This window comes from Microplitis demolitor, chromosome 6 (assembly GCF_026212275.2).
Source record: "Microplitis demolitor isolate Queensland-Clemson2020A chromosome 6, iyMicDemo2.1a, whole genome shotgun sequence".
Taxonomy (NCBI): domain Eukaryota; kingdom Metazoa; phylum Arthropoda; class Insecta; order Hymenoptera; family Braconidae; genus Microplitis; species Microplitis demolitor.
Genome location: NC_068550.1, coordinates 20811292 through 20830120, shown reverse-complemented (window position 1 = coordinate 20830120; position 18829 = coordinate 20811292). Strand labels below are relative to the sequence as shown.

The 18829-nt window shown below is 32.0% G+C and overlaps 2 protein-coding genes across 2 annotated transcripts; both read left to right on the top strand.

The window, feature by feature from the left end:
* The first annotated feature begins 5017 nt into the window (after nucleotides 1–5017).
* LOC128668098 (cilia- and flagella-associated protein 251-like) lies at nucleotides 5018–6936 on the top strand. Its single transcript, XM_053740265.1, has 3 exons — nucleotides 5018–5205; nucleotides 5935–6408; nucleotides 6591–6936. The coding sequence occupies exons 1-3, from the start codon at nucleotides 5018–5020 to the stop codon at nucleotides 6934–6936; spliced, it is 1008 nt and encodes a 335-aa protein (XP_053596240.1).
* A 468-nt stretch (nucleotides 6937–7404) lies between these two features.
* LOC128668097 (uncharacterized) lies at nucleotides 7405–8196 on the top strand. The gene has a single exon (XM_053740264.1). It carries the CDS (start codon nucleotides 7405–7407, stop codon nucleotides 8194–8196), a length of 792 nt encoding a protein of 263 aa, XP_053596239.1.
* The last annotated feature ends 10633 nt before the right edge of the window (nucleotides 8197–18829 follow it).

Genomic DNA, 18829 nt, shown 5'->3' with positions numbered 1-18829 from the left:
TTAGTAAACGTTAGTTAGTTAAATCTTCAATAAAGCATTGGGATAATCCATCCAGTCGTTACTCCTATCAGTAAACATAATAGATCGAAAACTGAGCTGTGATAATTTTTCAAAACACCCAAAGAGTTATATGAAAGTTCACCAGATGGAACTGAACACATATTCCCTTGTTTTATGCCATAAACCAAACTGTATTTGATTAGTTTTTGCTATAATAAAGGAATTTCTTAACTCAAAATTATTCTACAAGTTGGTAGAATTCATTACTACTTTTCCCGCCCTCATGACGACAGAATTAAAAAACATCGACGCATCGAATGTATCCATGTCTTAACGAACAAAAGAATTCTTCATATAACCGTGATCGAGCAAGTACGAACGAGTTCCGAAAGCTACTCTCGTCACTAATTATTTATTTGCGTTTTTTATAAAAAAAAAAAAATACCAAATTTGGTTTAAATAAAACTGCTAATCAACTTTATTAATAAAAAATAAAAAAAAAAATAAAACCATTAAATTTAATTAGTAAATTAATAAAAATTATAATATAATATAATATGGATCGAACATTTCGCGTAGGGGAAACTTTTTCGACCTATGAAGACAACTATGATGACGGAGAGGCTAAATAACTGGATAGATAAAGAAAAAATTTTAAGAGAAAGTCAGGCGGGGTTCAGGAAAAAAAGAGGGACAAGGGACCACATATTTGTATTGAATAGTCTAATAAACAACAAAATGAAGAGGAAGGGAGGAAAATTATGCATCGGGTTCATAGACTTTAGAGCGGCGTTCGACACAGTCAGGAGACCAAAAATGAAGAGAAAGGTATGGAGGAAGGGGGCCAGAGGGAGAATGCACAGAATAATAAGAGAAATATATAAAAGAACATATTGTAAGGTGAAAGTAGGGAAAAGAAGACAGACAAAAGAATTTATAACAAGAAAAGGGGTAAGACAAGGGTGTGCGATGAGCGGAGCGTTATATGGCATAGATATCGACGACCTAGAAAAGACGATGGAAAAGAAGAAGAGAGGAGGGACAATAATTGGGAACCAACGAATACATGTCATGAAATATGCGGATGATGTGGCGCTAGTTGCGGACACAGAAGAGGAGCTAAGAGGGATGCTGAAAGAGCTGGAAAGATACACAGAAGAGAATAAGATGGAGGTGAACGTGAAAAAAATAAAAATTCTAATATGCAGGAATGGAGGTAGAAAAAAGAAGGGAAAAAAATGGATGTATAAAGGAAGTGAGGTCGATGAAGTCAAAGAATTTAAATATCTTGGGTACCATTTCACCACAAGGAATAGCGCAGGGAAACAAAAAAAGGAACTAGCACAAAAAGCACAAAAGGCCACAAATGCAGTATGGGGAGTGATAAAAAGGAGCAAAAGGAACAGCATGAGGGACAGGATGTATCTGATGAACACTGTGGCAAGAACAGTAGCTTTGTACGGAGTGGAGGTCTGGGGGTGGGAAAAGTCGGAAGAAGTAGAGAGGGTGCATAGGAGGCTCTGCAAGATGGCATTAGGAGTAAGAAGGGATACACCAGAATATATTTGGAGGGACGAGATGGGAGTAGAAAAGATGGAAGTAATATTAAAAGAAAGAGCAGTAAGATATATGAAGGATTGTATGATGATGGAAAAAGAGAGATGGCCAAGGATAGCACTGAAAGAAGAAATGAGAGGGATTATGAACAGGTGCCCGACGAAATGGGGGAAATGGTGAAGGTTGCGCTAAAAAAAATGGAATGCGAGGAGGTGATCGAGATGATCTACAGGGATGCGGGAGTAGAGGAAATAGAGGAAAAGCTGAATGAGGGCATTAAGAAAATGAGAGAGAACGTGAAAATGGAGGCTGAAGACGCAATAAACAAATCAACGTATAATACATTGTACAAAAAAATAAGATTAGAGAAAGAAGAAGATAACTACTGGAAAAAAGATAATGTAAAAGGGGAGGACAAGAAGATGTGGGCGAGGATAAGGTGTGGAAATTTGGGAAGAGCGGGCAAAAAAGGGTACAGGGACTGGAGCTGTAGAGGGTGTGGGAAAGAGGAGGAAACGTTGATACACCTACTAAAATGTGAAGGAATATATAAAGGGGTGGAGAAGGAAAAAGAGCTGCTAGAAGAGTGGAGAGGGTTAGAGGATAAAAAAGTAGAAGAAAAAATGATAGCAAAATTAAAAGGAGAGGTTGATATAAAACTATGTACGGTCTTCAAGAGAATTGAAGAAATTTTGAGAGTCAACTCAGGGTTACGGAGCGTGGTGCAAGCGGGATACCAAGACTGTGACGTGCTAAAAATATAAGAAGCCAAAAACAAATAAATTATAGAAGTTAAAAAGTAAGAAAGAAATAATATATATAACGAAGTGAATATTTTACCAAATGAAAATATGATTTATGTAAAAATTTGTATAAGACCTATAAGTTGTGCAAATAAACCTATTTTATATATAGTTGGCCCTGAAATAAAAATATTTAAATAAGTTTTTATCGTTACGATTATACATTTTAAGTAAATTTGATAAGAAATAATATTTGATATACAATTTAGCTGGAAGAATTGAAAAATAAATAAAGAAAATTTATATTAGTTAGCCTTGAAATAAAAATTTACTTACAAACATTTTCATAAAATTTCAAAAAAAAATTGTATAAAAAAATTTCAATGTACTTGGTGTGCTCACAAAAGAGTAAAAAAAAGCATGGTTGATTTTATAAGAAATTAATTTTGCTTGAGTACATGTAGTAACGCACACCAAGTACATTGAAATTTTGTAATACAATTTTTTTTTGAAATTTTATGAAAATGTTTGTTATGATTTTGCATCATACTAGGTACTTAGTATTTTTTCGATTTGACTTTTTTTTTGTAAAAAATAATTTTTTTTTTTACTTTTAATAAATTTTAAACGTGTACTTGGCGCGATGTTCTACAGAGAATCTGCTTTTGGTAGGATACAATTTAGCTGACAGAATTGAAAAATAAATAAAAAAAATTTATATTAGTTAGCCTCGAAATAAAAATTTACTTATCGTAGTCGATGAACAAAACAAGCTAAAAGAATTAACGAAAAAAAAAAGTTTACATTAGTTAGAACCAAAAAAAGTTATTAGGTTGATCAGAAGTAATAACTTTTTTTTTCTTTAAAAATCATAAATTTTTTATCAACCATAAAAGATACATGATAAAATTTTTATGGCATAAAAACCCATTTCGCAAGAGTTCGGTGAACGAACTAATATTTTTAGTTTATAAAAAATTTGTCGCAGGATTGAAAGCGAATTCGCAATGTGTAACTTATAAGTATTGACGATAAAAAGATTTGGTGATGGGGGAGAAATGGCGAAACTTCAAAGCAATTTAGAATTTGGGAAGATTTGGGTCTCAAAAATTAACGGGGGTCTGTACAGAAACGCAAGTTGCTTACAAGTTTTTTTTGGTAAAATTTTGTCACATTTTTAACCTGTGGCTTAAATTCTAAGATAAAATTTGCAATGGCTAGTTTAAATTTTTCATTTGATGTCAGTTTTATAAGTAACAATTTAATTAGTTAATGATCTAGCTGAAAAAATAAAAAAATTAAATATTAGTTTGCCCTGAAATGAAAACATTTAAATAAGTATTTTTCAATACAATGAAGCGCTGAAAAGTGTAATTTTAAGTCAATTCTATAAACAATAATTTATTTAATATAAGATTTAACTGAAAGAATAAAAAAAAAAATAATAAATATTAGTTGGCCCTGAAAGGAGCGCTGTAAGCTGTGTAAGTGTACAGACGTGTAAAAGAGTAGCTAGTGCAAAAATAAATGAAATAGTGAAAAAAAAAAGAAAAGGCAAGTAAGTTTAGAGTAAAAAAGGTGGGAGTGAAAAACGCCAAACAAGGTGAATAATAAAAAAAAAGAAAAGCTGTGGCACGGGAAAAGCAAAAGACGCGGAAACCAAAAGGTAAAAGCAATCCGGGTTTTGGCGGACATAGAGGAATTGGCGGGAGACAAGACGAAAAAAAAAAGTGACGAGGAACGAGAGGGCAGCACATACAAAGAGATGACAAGTGACGAGGAAAAACATGAGAGAGGTAAAGCGAATGGCGCAAGCGCCGGGATGACCAAGAGAAGGAGGGGAAGGCCGCGCACATTCAAAAGTACAAATTCAGCGAGTAAAAGAGACTACGGTATGAAAAATGGAGCGTTAGAAAAATTTGTGTTTAGTCAGATGGATATAATAAAGGCAAAAGCAAAAAAGGTAGAAAACACAGACAACATAAATGAGGTAGGAACAGACTGGTGCAGAGCCGGATTTCAGCTAGCAAGAACACCGGCAATAAACAGTAGAGGAAGTCTGCAAGTTGAGAAGGACAGTAATGAAGAGGCGAAAGAGTTAGATAAAATCGAGACAATCAATGATAGGAAAGACAAACAGAAAGATGAAGTGGGAAAAAAGACAAGAGAACAAGCAACGCAGACTGAAATGTCAAATTGGAGCCAAAAGCAGAAAATGAAGGATAGTGAAAAAAATTCAGAGGAAAAGATGTGGCAATTGATCGCAGAGATAGAAGACAGGGTTAAAACAAAAGTTGAAGAATTGATAATGAAATCAATGGAAGAAATAAAGGCATGTACAAGACAAGAAACCTCGAAGATAGGGGCCCAAATAATTAGGAGCAAATGTAAAGAAGACCAAGTGGAAAAGGAAAGAAGACATAGACAGGAAATAGAAAGATTAGAGAAGGAAATTGGTAAAAGAGAACATAGCATAAAGGAAAAGGACAAAGTAATTAAAGAGCTAAGTGAAAAAATAAAAAAGGAGAAAGAAAGTAAGACGAACATACCAAATAAGACAAAAGCAACCGAGGAAAAAAAAAGGAAAGCAACACGACAGTCAAAGTCACGACACAAAGAGACAAGAAAAGAGTAACAGTGGAGGAAGGCAGGAAAGAGGGCGATCAAGAGTGAAGGAAACAGAAAACGCGTGGGCGAATGAAAGGAATGTTCAAGAAATGAGGGAATGGAGCTTGGAAAATGAGGTGGAAAGATTCGTGAGCGAGGCGAGGAAAAGACAAGATAAGAAGGACAAAACAAATGAAGAATGGAGAAGACAAGAAAAAGAAAAGCTCATTGAAGAAAAGCCAAAAAAAATTAATGGAAATGAGCTGGAGGAAGAACTAAAAGAAAGGAAGCAAAAAAGGTTAAAAATTGGTGAGGTATGGTGGTGTTGGAATGAAAAAAAAGGAGAATTGGAATTATGAAAGTGGGCGAATGATGAGAAAAAGGAGTGGAGAGTGGGTACAGAAAGAGACACAGAGGCCAAGGAGAAAGAGGACCAAAATAAAGGAAGAGAGCAAGAAAATAGAAGGAAAATATAGTTTTGGAATGTTGCAGGTATGAATGAGGTAGAAAAAGCTGCCACAATGATGGAAGAAAACGAGATTGTTGTGCTAGTGGAGACATGGGTAATGGAAGATAAGGTGGAAATAACATGTGAGAGGCTGAGCAAAGAATTCAAATGGTGGGCGAAGCCTGCGACGAGAGAGAAACAGAGAGGAAGAGCAAAGGGAGGTCATATTATTGGGATAAAAAAAAATTGCAAATTAAAATGGGAAGTCAGGGAATGGAAATACGGAATGATGTTGGAAGAAAGTAAGGAAAGTAAAAGTATAATCACAGTGTATAACAATGTAGGAATGAGCAAATTAGAAACGGAGCTAAGAAGGCAGATAGAAGAATGTTCAAACAGGGACGAAAGTGTGATGATCATTGGGGACTTTAATGCGAGAATCGGAGAAGAAAACGTAACAGGAGAGGACGAAGGCAGAGTGAGGAAAAAAAGAAAATCGAGAGACAAGACAGTAAACAGCGAAGGAAAAAAATTACTAAAGATGTGTGATGAGTTAGGACTCTGCGTATAAAATTATAGAGCAAGAGGTGATGAAGGTGGGGAAATAACTTACGTCGGGGGAGACGAAGAGAGTTTAGGATCAGTAATTGACCTAATACTAACGCTGGACAGAGGCGATGAGCAAGAAATAGAGGTAAGAGTGGTGGAAAGAATAGAGTCAGATCATCTACCAGTGTTGGCGAGATATAAGGTAAAGAGAAATGAGGAAGAGAGTAAGGAAGGAAGCTGCATGTCAGAGGAGGAAGAGCAGGAAGAAATCGGAGCAAATAAGCTGATCTGGAAGAAAGAAAAAATACAGGAGTATGCAGAAGCAACGCAGGAAGCACTGACAGAAGCAGTAGAGGAAAAAAACGAGCTTAAGTGGGAGGATATAAAGGAAATAGTAAGAAAAGGGGCTGAAAAAACGGGGATGGTGATGAAAGGAAAGAAGGACAAAGATACAAAGGAGAAAAAAAAGTGGTACAATATCGAGGGTAAAAAAAAAGAAAAGAAGTATGGAAGAAGCTCAAAGAATTCATCAAGGATAATAACAAAGAAAAAAAAAGAAATCTGAAGGAAAGCAGAAAGAAATATAGGGAAACAATCAAAGAGAGCAAGGAAAGGTGGATGATGGAAAGGTGTGAGGAGATAAATAACGCCAAAGACATGACAAAATGGTGGGAAGCCATAAATAGGTTCAGAGGAAGAAAGAAAAGAGCTGCAAGCAACAGCATAAAAGCAAAACAATGGGAAAAGCACTTTAGTGATCTGCTGAATGGGGAAGGCAATGAAGAATCGGAAGAAGAAGAAAATGAGCCGTGGAAAGGAGAAGGTAGTAATGAAGGATCAGAGGAGCCGAAGCTCGATAAAAACTTCAGCAGGAGAGAAGTGAAAGCCGCAATAAGAAAGCTCGGGAATCACAAAGCTCCAGGGGATGACGGGATGACAGCAGAATTTATAAAGAACAGTGCACCAGATGTCATTGAATGGATAGGCGAAATTATAAATAGAATATGGGACGAAGGAAGTATGCCAGAATGATGGGACACAGCAGTGATAATTCCGATTTACAAAGCAGGGGACGGAGAAAGAACAGAAAATTACAAGGGAATTTCGCTTCTAAATACAGGGTACAAGTTATTGACAACTATGATGACGGAGAGGCTAAATAACTGGATAGATAAAGAAAAAATTTTAAGGGAAAGTCAGGCGGGGTTCAGGAAAAAAAGAGGGACAAGGGACCACATATTTGTATTGAATAGTCTAATAAACAACAAAATGAAGAGGAAGGGAGGAAAATTATGCATCGGGTTCATAGACTTTAGAGCGGCGTTCGACACAGTCAGGAGACCAAAAATGAAGAGAAAGGTATGGAGGAAGGGGGCCAGAGGGAGAATGCACAGAATAATAAGAGAAATATATAAAAGAACATATTGTAAGGTGAAAGTAGGAAAAAGAAGACAGACAAAAGAATTTATAACAAGAAAAGGGGAAAGACAAGGGTGTGCGATGAGCGGAGCGTTATATGGCATAGATATCGACGACCTAGAAAAGACGATGGAAGAGAAGAAGAGAGGAGGGACAATGATTGGGAACCAACGAATACATGTCATGAAATATGCGGATGATGTGGCGCTAGTTGCGGACACAGAAGAGGAGCTAAGAGGGATGCTGAAAGAGCTGGAAAGATACACAGAAGAGAATAAGATGGAGGTGAACGTGGAAAAAACAAAAATTCTAATATGCAGAAATGGAGGTAGAAAAAAGAAGGGAAAGAAATGGATGTATAAAGGAAGTGAGGTCGAAGAAGTCAAAGAATTTAAATATCTTGGGTACCATTTCACCACAAGGAATAGCGCAGGGAAACAAAAAAAGGAACTAGCACAAAAAGCACGAAAGGCCACAAATGCAGTATGGGGAGTGATAAAAAGGAGCAAAAGGAACAGCATGAGGGACAGGATGTATCTGATGAACACTGTGGCAAGAACAGTAGCTTTGTACGGAGTGGAGGTCTGGGGGTGGGAAAAGTCGGAAGAAATAGAGAGGGTGCATAGGAGGCTCTGCAAGATGGCATTAGGAGTAAGAAGGGATACACCAGAATATATTTGGAGGGACGAGATGAGAGTAGAAATGATGGAAGTAATATTAAAAGAAAGAGCAGTAAGATATATGAAGGATTGTATGATGATGGAAAAAGAGAGATGGCCAAGGATAGCACTGAAAGAAGAAATGAGAGGGATTATGAACAGGTGCCCGACGAAATGGGGGAAAATGGTGAAGGTTGCGCTAAAAAAAATGTAATGCGAGGAGGTGATAGAGATGATCTACAGGGATGCGGGAGTACAGGAAATAGAGGAAAAGCTGAATGAGGGCATTAAGAAAATGAGAGAGAACGTGAAAAAGGAGGCTGAAGGCGCAATAAACAAATCAACGTATAATACATTGTACAAAAAAATAAGATTAGAGAAAGAAGAAGATAACTACTGGAAAAAAGATAATGTAAGAGGGGAGGACAAGGAGATGTGGGCGAGGATAAGGTGTGGAAATTTGGGAAGAGCGGGCAAAAAAGGGTACAGGGACTGGAGCTGTAGAGGGTGTGGGAAAGAGGAGGAAACGTTGATACACCTACTAAAATGTGGAGGAATATATAAAGGGGTGGAGAAGGAAAAAGAGCTGCTAGAAGAGTGGAGAGGGTTAGAGGATAAAAAAGTAGAAGAAAAAATGATAGCGAAATTAAAAGGAGAGGTTGATATAAAACTATGTACGGTTTTCAAGAGAATTGAAGAAATTTTGAGAGTCAACTCAGGGTTACGGAGCGTGGTGCAAGCGGGATACCAAGACTGTGACGTGCAAAAAATATAAGAAGCCAAAAACAAATAAATTATAGAAGTTAAAAAGTAAGAAAGAAATAATATATATAACGAAGTGAATATTTTACCAAATGAAAATATGATTTATGTAAAAATTTGTATACGACCTATAAGTTGTGCAAATAAAACTATTTTATATATAGTTGGCCCTGAAATAAAAATATTTAAATAAGTTTTTATCGTTACGATTATACATTTCAAGTAAATTTTATAAGAAATAATATTTGATATACAATTTAGCTGAAAGAATTAAAAAATAAATAAAGAAAATTTATATTAGTTAGCCTTGAAATAAAAATTTACTTATCGTAGTCGATGAACAAAACAAGCTAAAAGAATTAACGAAAAAAAAAGTTTACATTAGTAAGAACCAAAAAAAGTTATTAGGTTGATCAGAAGTAATAACTTTTTTTTTTCTTTAAAAATCATAAATTTTTTATCAACCATAAAAGATACATGATAAAATTTTTATGGCATAAAAACCCATTTCGCAAGAGTTCGGTGAACGAACTAATATTTTTAGTTTATAAAAAATTTGTCGCAGGATTGAAAGCGAATTCGCAATGTGTAACTTATAAGTATTGACGATAAAAAGATTTGGTGATGGGGGAGAAATGGCGAAACTTCAAAGCCATTTAGAACTTGGGAAGATTTGGGTCCCGAAAATTAACGGGGGTCTGTACAGAAACGCAAGTTGCTTACAAGTTTTTTTTGGTAAAATTTTGTCACATTTTTAACCTGTGGCTTAAATTCTAAGATAAAATTTTCAATTATAAAAAGTAGATAAAAATTTTTCGTAAGGAATGGCGACTCATCAAAACCATCGCAGTGGCAATGTTAAAAAATTTCAGAGATTAGAAAAATCGAGGAATTTTTATAGAGAAAAAAATTTCCTCTCGTATGGTTCCTGTAAATTTTTTTTAAATATTTGAAAGTAGATTCGCAATTAACTAAAAATTATCGGTTATAAAATGTATCGATGGAGGAAAAATGGCGTAATTTCAAAACCATTTTAAATTTGGGAAAATTTGGATCAGTAAAAATAAGTAGGATTTTCTGTACAAAAGCGCAATATCCTTATAAGTTTTTGTTTAATTAATTTTTGTAATATGTTTGATAGTTTGGTTTGAATTTCAATTTAAAATTCACAGTAATAAAGAGTAGAAAAAAAATTTTGTCCAAGAAATGGTGACTCATCAAAACCATTCCTCTGACTATAATATAAAATTTGAAAGATTAAAAATCGAAGAATTTTTCATAAAGAAACAAATTTGAAGAAGCGAATGATGAATCTTCAAAATCATTCTCCAATTATAAATATTCAATTTATAAGCAACAAGATATAGATTTTTTTTTAAAACTATAAGAAATAAAAAAAATAATTACCAAGTTTATGATATTTACCAACCAAAATTTATAAACAGTCCATTCAAAAAATCATATATTTCTTGTCATTAAAATTTTTATTAAATAATTATTTTTTTGGCAATACATCAGTCACATTAAATTTATTTTATTTGCCTTTATTTATTTCTTATAACTTTTTTAATGCAACCTAAATAATAAAATATCAAAGCCCCTGGAAAAATATTAACATTCAAAATTTGAAGTTGGAATAAATATGTATTCGCTTAAGCGTAAGTAATTACTCACTTGAGATTTTTCTGGCTTAAGTGTCACAAGTTATCCTCAATTTTACTACCAGTTCAGAATAATTATCCAGTTTAAATTTATTTTCTCTTATAGTTTAAATTACAATTAAGCTTTAATTCGAATTCATAAGTTTCCTACTGTTAATTCAAAAGCTTGACGGAAAAATTAATAAATTATTTCAGTTGATTAATTTCGAATGAGATAAAAAAATAGAGACTCTTTACTTGAAGTCAAACTGATTATTATGTAAAATAAATTTTATTGCAATAAAAAATATTTGTAGTTTGAAAAACCTGGTACGCGCCGTATAAGAATTCGCCCTATATCGAATCACGGATTGAGTAAAATGAACCAAAGATGGACACAGAGAAAAAAATTTATTGATTAGTAGCTTTCAGATGAAATAAAATAATAACCGAATTTTGGTAGATTTTTGAGAGGGACCATGTTGCCCCATATAAAAAAAATTTTTTTTGTTGGAGCATATTAATGACGAACACATGGTACAAAACTAGCAGATATAAAAGAGGTAAAAAGAGCAAATATCAAATCTTTTTTTCACGACGCATTTTGCTTCAAATTTAAAGATTTTTAATTTTCGATAAATGTGGTATATTGAGACAAAAAGTAAGTATCCCCCTCCCTTCTTCCCCTACTCGAGCCGCCAAAAACTCAGTCTTTCCTTAAGTACTCCCTTTTGCCCCTCTCTTCCTGAATTATGACCACAGATATTTAAGAGTGGGGGAGAAAAGTAATTATCTGGGGAGATTTTGTTAAGGTCGAAGGTACCATAGACAACATCATTCAAAACCGTTTTCGATCTTGAGACGATCAGTCGTACAGTCAATCTTGTCCCAAAACTACAAACATAAAATCAGTGATCGTTAATAATTTAACTTGAAGTTATTACTAAGTGAACAGTTACTCTCACAGTAAAGTGTCAGAGTTAATCAAATTAAAAGTTTATTATTTAAAAGTCGACAATTATTAATTGCATCACTCATTACGATGGAATCAATCCGTTCAAAATTCAATTGCGAATACGTTGACAACTTAATCAAACAAGTAAATGTCGAAAATATCAATACAGTGGTTCCAGTCATGGGTGGTTTTACGCTGCTTCATATAGCAGCTTTCAATAATGATAAAAGATTGGTGAACTATCTGCTCCGCAAGAAAGCTGATGTGAATTCAAGAAGTAAATACTGGGGTACAGCTCTTCACATTGCTGTTATAATGGAGAACATGGGTATAATTGAAAGCCTCATCAATTACGGAGCAGACGTTAATACTCTGCTAATTCAGGACTCTGATTTGATCCATTACCTGTATAGAGCTGAGCCAAATCTTGAAGAAAATCCTGAGTTTTTATTACAAAACCATGCCATTGAGACTGCGATGTTGGAAACCTATGATTTTTGTTTTGGCAAATCACCGTTACAAATTGCTGTTGATCGAGGTAATGAAAAAATTGTAGAACTACTTTTAAAAAATAATGCTGATCCGAACCTTGATACTCATTATTTTGAAACACCACTAATATGTGCTATTACTAAAGAAAACTTACCAATTTTGGAGCTTCTTCTAACATACGGTGCAAATGTTAATAGTGTAAGTGAAAGTGGTTTTTCAAAAGAAAGTCCTCTACATATTGCTGTCCAATCCCGAAGTTCGGAAGCAGTAGAATTAATCTTGAACCATAGTATGGTTGATATAAATATAGTGACAGCGTATAAATATTCAGCGCTTCATTACGCATTTTTCGCAACCGACGATAATATCATAAGACAACTGCTTAATGCTGGTGTTGATATTAATTTAAAAAACGCTAATGGTAAAACAGCATTTGCTTCACGACAGAATTATTCACAAAAAGTTAAAGACACAATTACTGAATATATTGCCAAACTCAGTGCGACGAATTGTTACATTGATAAAGAAAATTTAGCAGTCGTAGATAGTGGAAAATTTGGTGAATTGCGCGGTCAGTGCATAAGCGAAATTGAAAAACTGAAGATAACATATATTGGTACGAGTAATGTTACACTTTATAATGTTCTATGTAATAAATGTGAACACAAATTAGCTTTAAGTTTAAAGTATGTTAGTGATAGTACTATTTTAAATTTGAACATTGAATCTTTTTTTCCACTATACGGTGGAATGATTGCTTATCGTTTAAGAAAAGCATTAGGACGGAAAAAATTGCTATCCAATGCTATTAGTTTAATTGATGATATTTTCAATAACATTCAACTTCCAAGTACTTTTACGAGGAGTATTTTAAAATTACTGACTAATGAAGATTTGGAAAAATTACAATGATATATTTATTGGAATATTTTTAATTAATATTATTAAGTCTGTAATATTTTGAAACATTTTCATGGGTGTAGGGTTAATAAGTATATAAATTCGTGGTCTTTATTATTAACAATGTCAAATAATTACTTATTTAATTTATTTATTTTCAATACGTATATAACATTAAATGTTTCACTTATAAGTGCACACATTTGTAATTGAATAGATTAAGTTGTGTTTTTATAATTTATATTTTTTTTTTAATTCTTTGATGCAAAAGAAATATAGTCATTGTAAAATAAAAAAAAAATTAATTATAGTTTGTTTCCAAAAATTAAATTTTAATACAGAAGTTATTTTTAATAAACTCGTGGTCCATAAGTCGTAATTTAAAATTGTAATTATTAATTTAATTAATTTATTTTTATTACATGTATAAATATTGTATATATGAAAAATAAATCACTATATTTTTTTAATTTTGTGTAATTGTCACAATTTATTTTAATATTTAATTATTTATAATTTTAATTACTATTATTTATTCATTTTTTTAATACGAATTTCTGCAATTGTTCTAAATTTTATTTTCATTTTCATTGGTCTCTAAGTATTTCAAAATAAAATAAGTAAAGTAAAAATAGAATAAATGAACAATTACATTATCATTTCAAACATCACTTTTAAATAAATATTTAAAACTTTAATTTGCAAAATTTAATGTAGAAATTGGCATAGTTGTAGTATTAGTTAATAAATAATAATAAGCGATAGAAAGTATAATCATAAGTTTTAAATTTCATTAATAATAATTAATTATAAATCAAAGTCTCTATTGACCATTGATTTTTTTTTAATAATAAGAATTAAGAACAAGCTTGCTGATTACACTCAAGATTTAGAAAATAAGATTCTAAAACAGGTAAGTGTGAAGTCATGTTAACAATCCAGCATTCAGCTACATCCCCTTTCATTACCTGCATTGGAACTTGAAGTTTTAGTGTCAGCAGCCAGTCAGAAAAAAGTAAATTTAAGATCAATGGTGTGATCAACTTTTAGCGTAAGCGTTAATTGTCATTTGCAATTGATAATTAAACAGAAACTATAAATACTATTTATTATTCTAACTTCTTTTGATTGACTGTAGAGACATTGAAACTTTGGGTTTCGATGCTATTATCACGAACAGTATTTCAAATAATTTAATTTTGATAAAATTCAAAACAAAATATCAAGTATGAAATAGAAGTATATCCATAAAGTTTAATTATTTATTAGTCTCATGATGTAGCTGCAATTAAAATAGAAAAATTTTTATCTGAAATTTTTTCTGCCACAATATAAATCATTAGAATCCATGAAACATATCCAAAATCGGTAATAAAAATTAGCTATCAAATAACTTATACCTGAGAGTTAAAAAAACGAATGATAAAATTCCTGTCTGAAAGAATAAAGTATAATTAAGTAAAATTAATATATAATTAAGTAAAATTGAAATGGTTAATAAATAAATAATCAAATTATTTCATCAAATTTTTTTTTTATTATATAAATTACATTGCAACTGCGTAGCTATACAATAAAATCGAAAGTTTATAAAAAAGCTTAATTTTAAATTATTAAATATTATTATTAACATTAGAAATTTATAATTTTTTAGTAGTTATACTTTTTTTTTATTATACTTATAATTGTTTAGTAACAATTAATTTTTTTTTGCTTTAGTTCCTTATCAAATTTATCGTGTATTCAATTATCATTTAGAAATTTAATTTATATTCAAATTAGTTATTAATTTTTTAATGATCCTGAAGGTAGCAGACAGTTCGCAACGGTTGGTTTTTTTTTTTCAACAATAACATTTGAAATTGAAAAAACTAAAAATATGAACTTTAAATTTTATTTTACAATTAAGTTTAAGGGAGAGTGGGGTCAATTGAACCAAAAATACTTTAATTTTTTTTTTTTTTTTTTTGTATAAATAAAAGCAAAACCATACCTTTTTTTTTTTTAACGAAATTATAATTTATTATATAGACTATAATTTCTTATTTTACTATTTATTATTATTGTGATTTAATTTTACTGTTAATATTGGTTTTAATTACAATCTAACATTAAAAAATCTGGACGTCGGTTGACCCTGCGGGCCAGCCCCAAAACTTCCCGCTGTTTTTGACCTCAAAGAGCTCGAAAACATTAGTGTAGATATATTTTTGAGCTCTTCGAGCTCGAAAATGATATCACATGCAATTGTTTTTTTACGATCTTTTCAAGTTCTAACGAGTTACCTGTTATGCTAAAGTTTGAAAATTTAAGAATCGAAAATCATCAATGAAGCGGTTTTTAAAATTTAGTTCCTGATTATGTTCAGTAAAATAAGTGTATTGAGACAGAAATCGATGTCAGGGATCGAAATCAGGATTTAAAGAAGTTTTGACTCATGTAAGAAACAATAAAATATGAAATATCCGATAAAAATATTAAAAACTACGTTTTATCGATTTTTTCGTTGATAATATGATTTAAACTAAAAACCAAGTTCGATGACATTATATGATCAAAAGAACCCATAAAAAAGATGAGTTGGTATGATATCAGGCACATTTTGTTACCTTAAATTATGATTTATCCGGAAAAAATAACATAAAATGTTATTTTTTTTAACTTTTTAACGCCGATATCTTTTGAACCAATCAATCGATTTTGATAGTTGACGTGGCAATCGGCGCGTTTTATTAAATTCTAGAGCTGATTAAAAGTTGAAATCGATCGCGTCAGCCGTTTCGAAAATATTAAAAAAAAACCGTTTTTCACCATTTCTTTCTCCCGCGATAACTCTCGAACGAATTATCCGATTTTGATGATTGAGGTGGCAATCGACGTGTTTTATTGAGTACTAGAGCTGATTAGATTTTAAAGTCGATCGTATAAGTCGTTTTTGAGAAATCAATAAAAAACTAAAAAAAAAAGTTTTTTTTTTTTCGTAATTCGCAAATATTTTCGAGTCTATTCTATCAAATAATCTGAAATTTTTAGGAAAGTTGATGGCCAACAAGCTCTTTCGATTGCCACCTCAACCATCCAAATCGATTCATTAGTTCGAAAGTTACAAAGACTTTACATACATACACACACACACACACTCGGACATCATTCTGAAAATAGTTAGAATAGCTTCCTAGAACCTCAAAACGTCGACATCTGATGAAAACTCGATTTTCGAAAATCGGGGTGAAAACAATAACTTCCTGAAAACAATGGTAACAGTAAAATAAAACCACAATAATAATAAAAAATCGCGAGACCTTGACAAGTCCGTTATAAAGCACAACCTCTCCCTGATTATAAAAGAAACGATTTGGAATGTTAAATGTTCATAAGAAAGGCGATTCTAAAGTATTCAAAAGCATTAAAAAGTACCCCGATAGCCAGTTGAGCTCAACCAACAGTCAAATTGGGCGTAAATTTGACGTCAGATTAAAGCGGCTATTTAATGTATTCGAGACATCGGAAATTGAGTAGCAAAATTTGACTGCAGTAGTAGCTCAAATTGACCTAAATTGTTTAGATTCAATTTTACCATTTGATACATAATAAACAAAAGTTAGCTCTCGACATCTAGCAACTATTAAACAAAGTAAATTCAAAAATTCAAAAGTAAAAAATATCTCTTTAGTTGAGGTCTTATTGACGTCATTTGTTGATGTCATTTGTTGCGTCTCAAATTTTTATGTCTCACAGACGTGAAATAGCAATTTTAAAATTACATCAAATTTACGTGAAATATGACGTCAATGAGCGCTCAAAAGTTGACATTGAAATTTTTTATGTGTACCGTACATCACCGAAATCTCTAGCACGAACTTGATGTCAAGTTAACTACAAAAAATTGGCGCCCAATTAGTTGACACAAACTTTTTTGCAACTTTATGTCAATTTTAAAGTAACTTATGTTCCTAAAGCGCTATTTCCCCCTGCAGCATTTAGGTAACATGTCCACATACTCTAATTTAAATTACCTAAATTTCCAGCCGAAATTCGTCGACAATTTGACAGCAAAAGTTGGAAAGAAAAATTTGCATCCAATTTTTCCTTAATTTAGAGATAACTTTTTACACTATAAAAAAAAAACCCTAATATCAGTTACCTTTAATTTTTCGTCTAATGTTCGTCAACTTTGGGCTTTTCCGTTTTTGACGACAATGTATATATAACTTTTGAAGTGACTTTTCATTATAATTTGTAAAGTAAATTTATGTCAAATTATATAGCAAGTTGTATACAAATTGTCATCAAAAACAGAAAAGCCCGAAGCTGACGGACATTTGACGAAAAATGCAAGGGAACTTTTGCTAAGCAAACTGTACTATTAGGGTAGCCAAATTTGCTGAGCAAATGTTTGCTCAGTAACATATTCCTTTAATTTGGCAACAAGCAATTGTCAATTATGAAATATTTGAACTTTTGATTATACAATAGCTATGTCATTATATTTGTTTTCATTAATGCTTAGGCCCCTAACTTGTGAAATCTGAACTATCTACTTTTTGAAGACAAATTAAAAGAAAATGATGCGTGTAAGAAATTTGTATGCAAGCAATTTTATGGCAACTTCCTGAGTCAACTTTTTTTTAAACTGCGGCAGCAAATTAATACCTACTTGTAATTCAAGTCTTCATATTGTAGTTAAAAGTTTAAAAGTCAGTATTTGGCAAAAATTTTAAACATTGAACTGAAAATTAGTATATTACGCACCAAGGAAAGGAAAAAAGGCGTTACAACCCACGAGTGTATAATTGCTTCGGGTCGGGTAGGCAATCACTTGCACGGGTTGGAATGTCCTATTTTTCTTCCTTGGTGTGTAATGTACTATTTTTCGAACCTATCTGTGGATCACATATGATTAGATATAATTTGATCTCATATATAATCCTTCATAAGCATGTTCATGAATGCTTATGTATGATTCTTTTTCTATGAAACGCTGGTACAGATTGATCGGAAACGATGAAATCGAATTAATGTTGAATTGAATTTTAAATATGTTTTACGACATCATAAAATGATTTTATTAATATCATGACAAAAAAAAAGATTTTTATGGATTTATTTTTATATAGTATAAAAACTATGCAAATTAATTAGTAGTAGAACGAGAAGAAGAATTTAAAGTTTGTCCCACGTTTTATATGCTGTTACTAAGCATGTAGTCCGCCTGCGCGAGGTACAATTTATTTATAATTATGAATAAAACTTTAAATATTAATAATTTTTGAATTATTATGATTGACCAATACTGACCTTGCGATATAGATTTAAATTATGATAAAAAACGCTCATATTTCTGTGAATGGGGTGCTAAAGTTCAAATTTTTTAATAATAAAATTTTAAAAATTTTTTTATAAAAAAACCGTAAGTGACCTAACAAAAAAATGATGTGACGTAAACTGACCTCACGGTGACCTATCATTTAAAGCCATTATCACCTTAAAATTCTATGAATAGGGTGCTAAATTTGCGCAGGTCACAAAATCACGGTGATTTCACTGTAATTTCATCATGGTCTCACAATGTTTTTACTATAATCTCACTGTGATTTCACTGTGATTTTACAGTGATTCCAGGTCCGCGAGGGTCGAAGGATGTTATTGTTGAAAAAAATGAAAGTTATTACACACGTAAATAAATAGTTGAGTGATCTCCTTTTATCGGTGCAACATTCCATGTGAAATATTTATTATCATTTGTATTCATATTGTTAGATAAGTTAAGAAATTATTTTTAACGTTAAATTTTTGCGCGCCATTGAATGAGCTATGATGCTGCTCACTGGGCCTAGTTTGACAAAAACGAAACGCCATTCTCACTTGAATACTCCCTAATACTTATCAGCACCACCCTGGTTGTTTAATGACCCTAATAGCCACTTTAGCTTGAAATTGACTGTAATTTGATTTTGAAATTACCTGAAATCTGCTACCCCAATTTGCCTACAATTTCACAGCAAAAGTTGAAAATAAAAATTTGCGGTTAATTTTTCTTCAATTTAAAGGTAAACATTTATACACAAAATTATCTACAATTTAAGGATAAAAATATA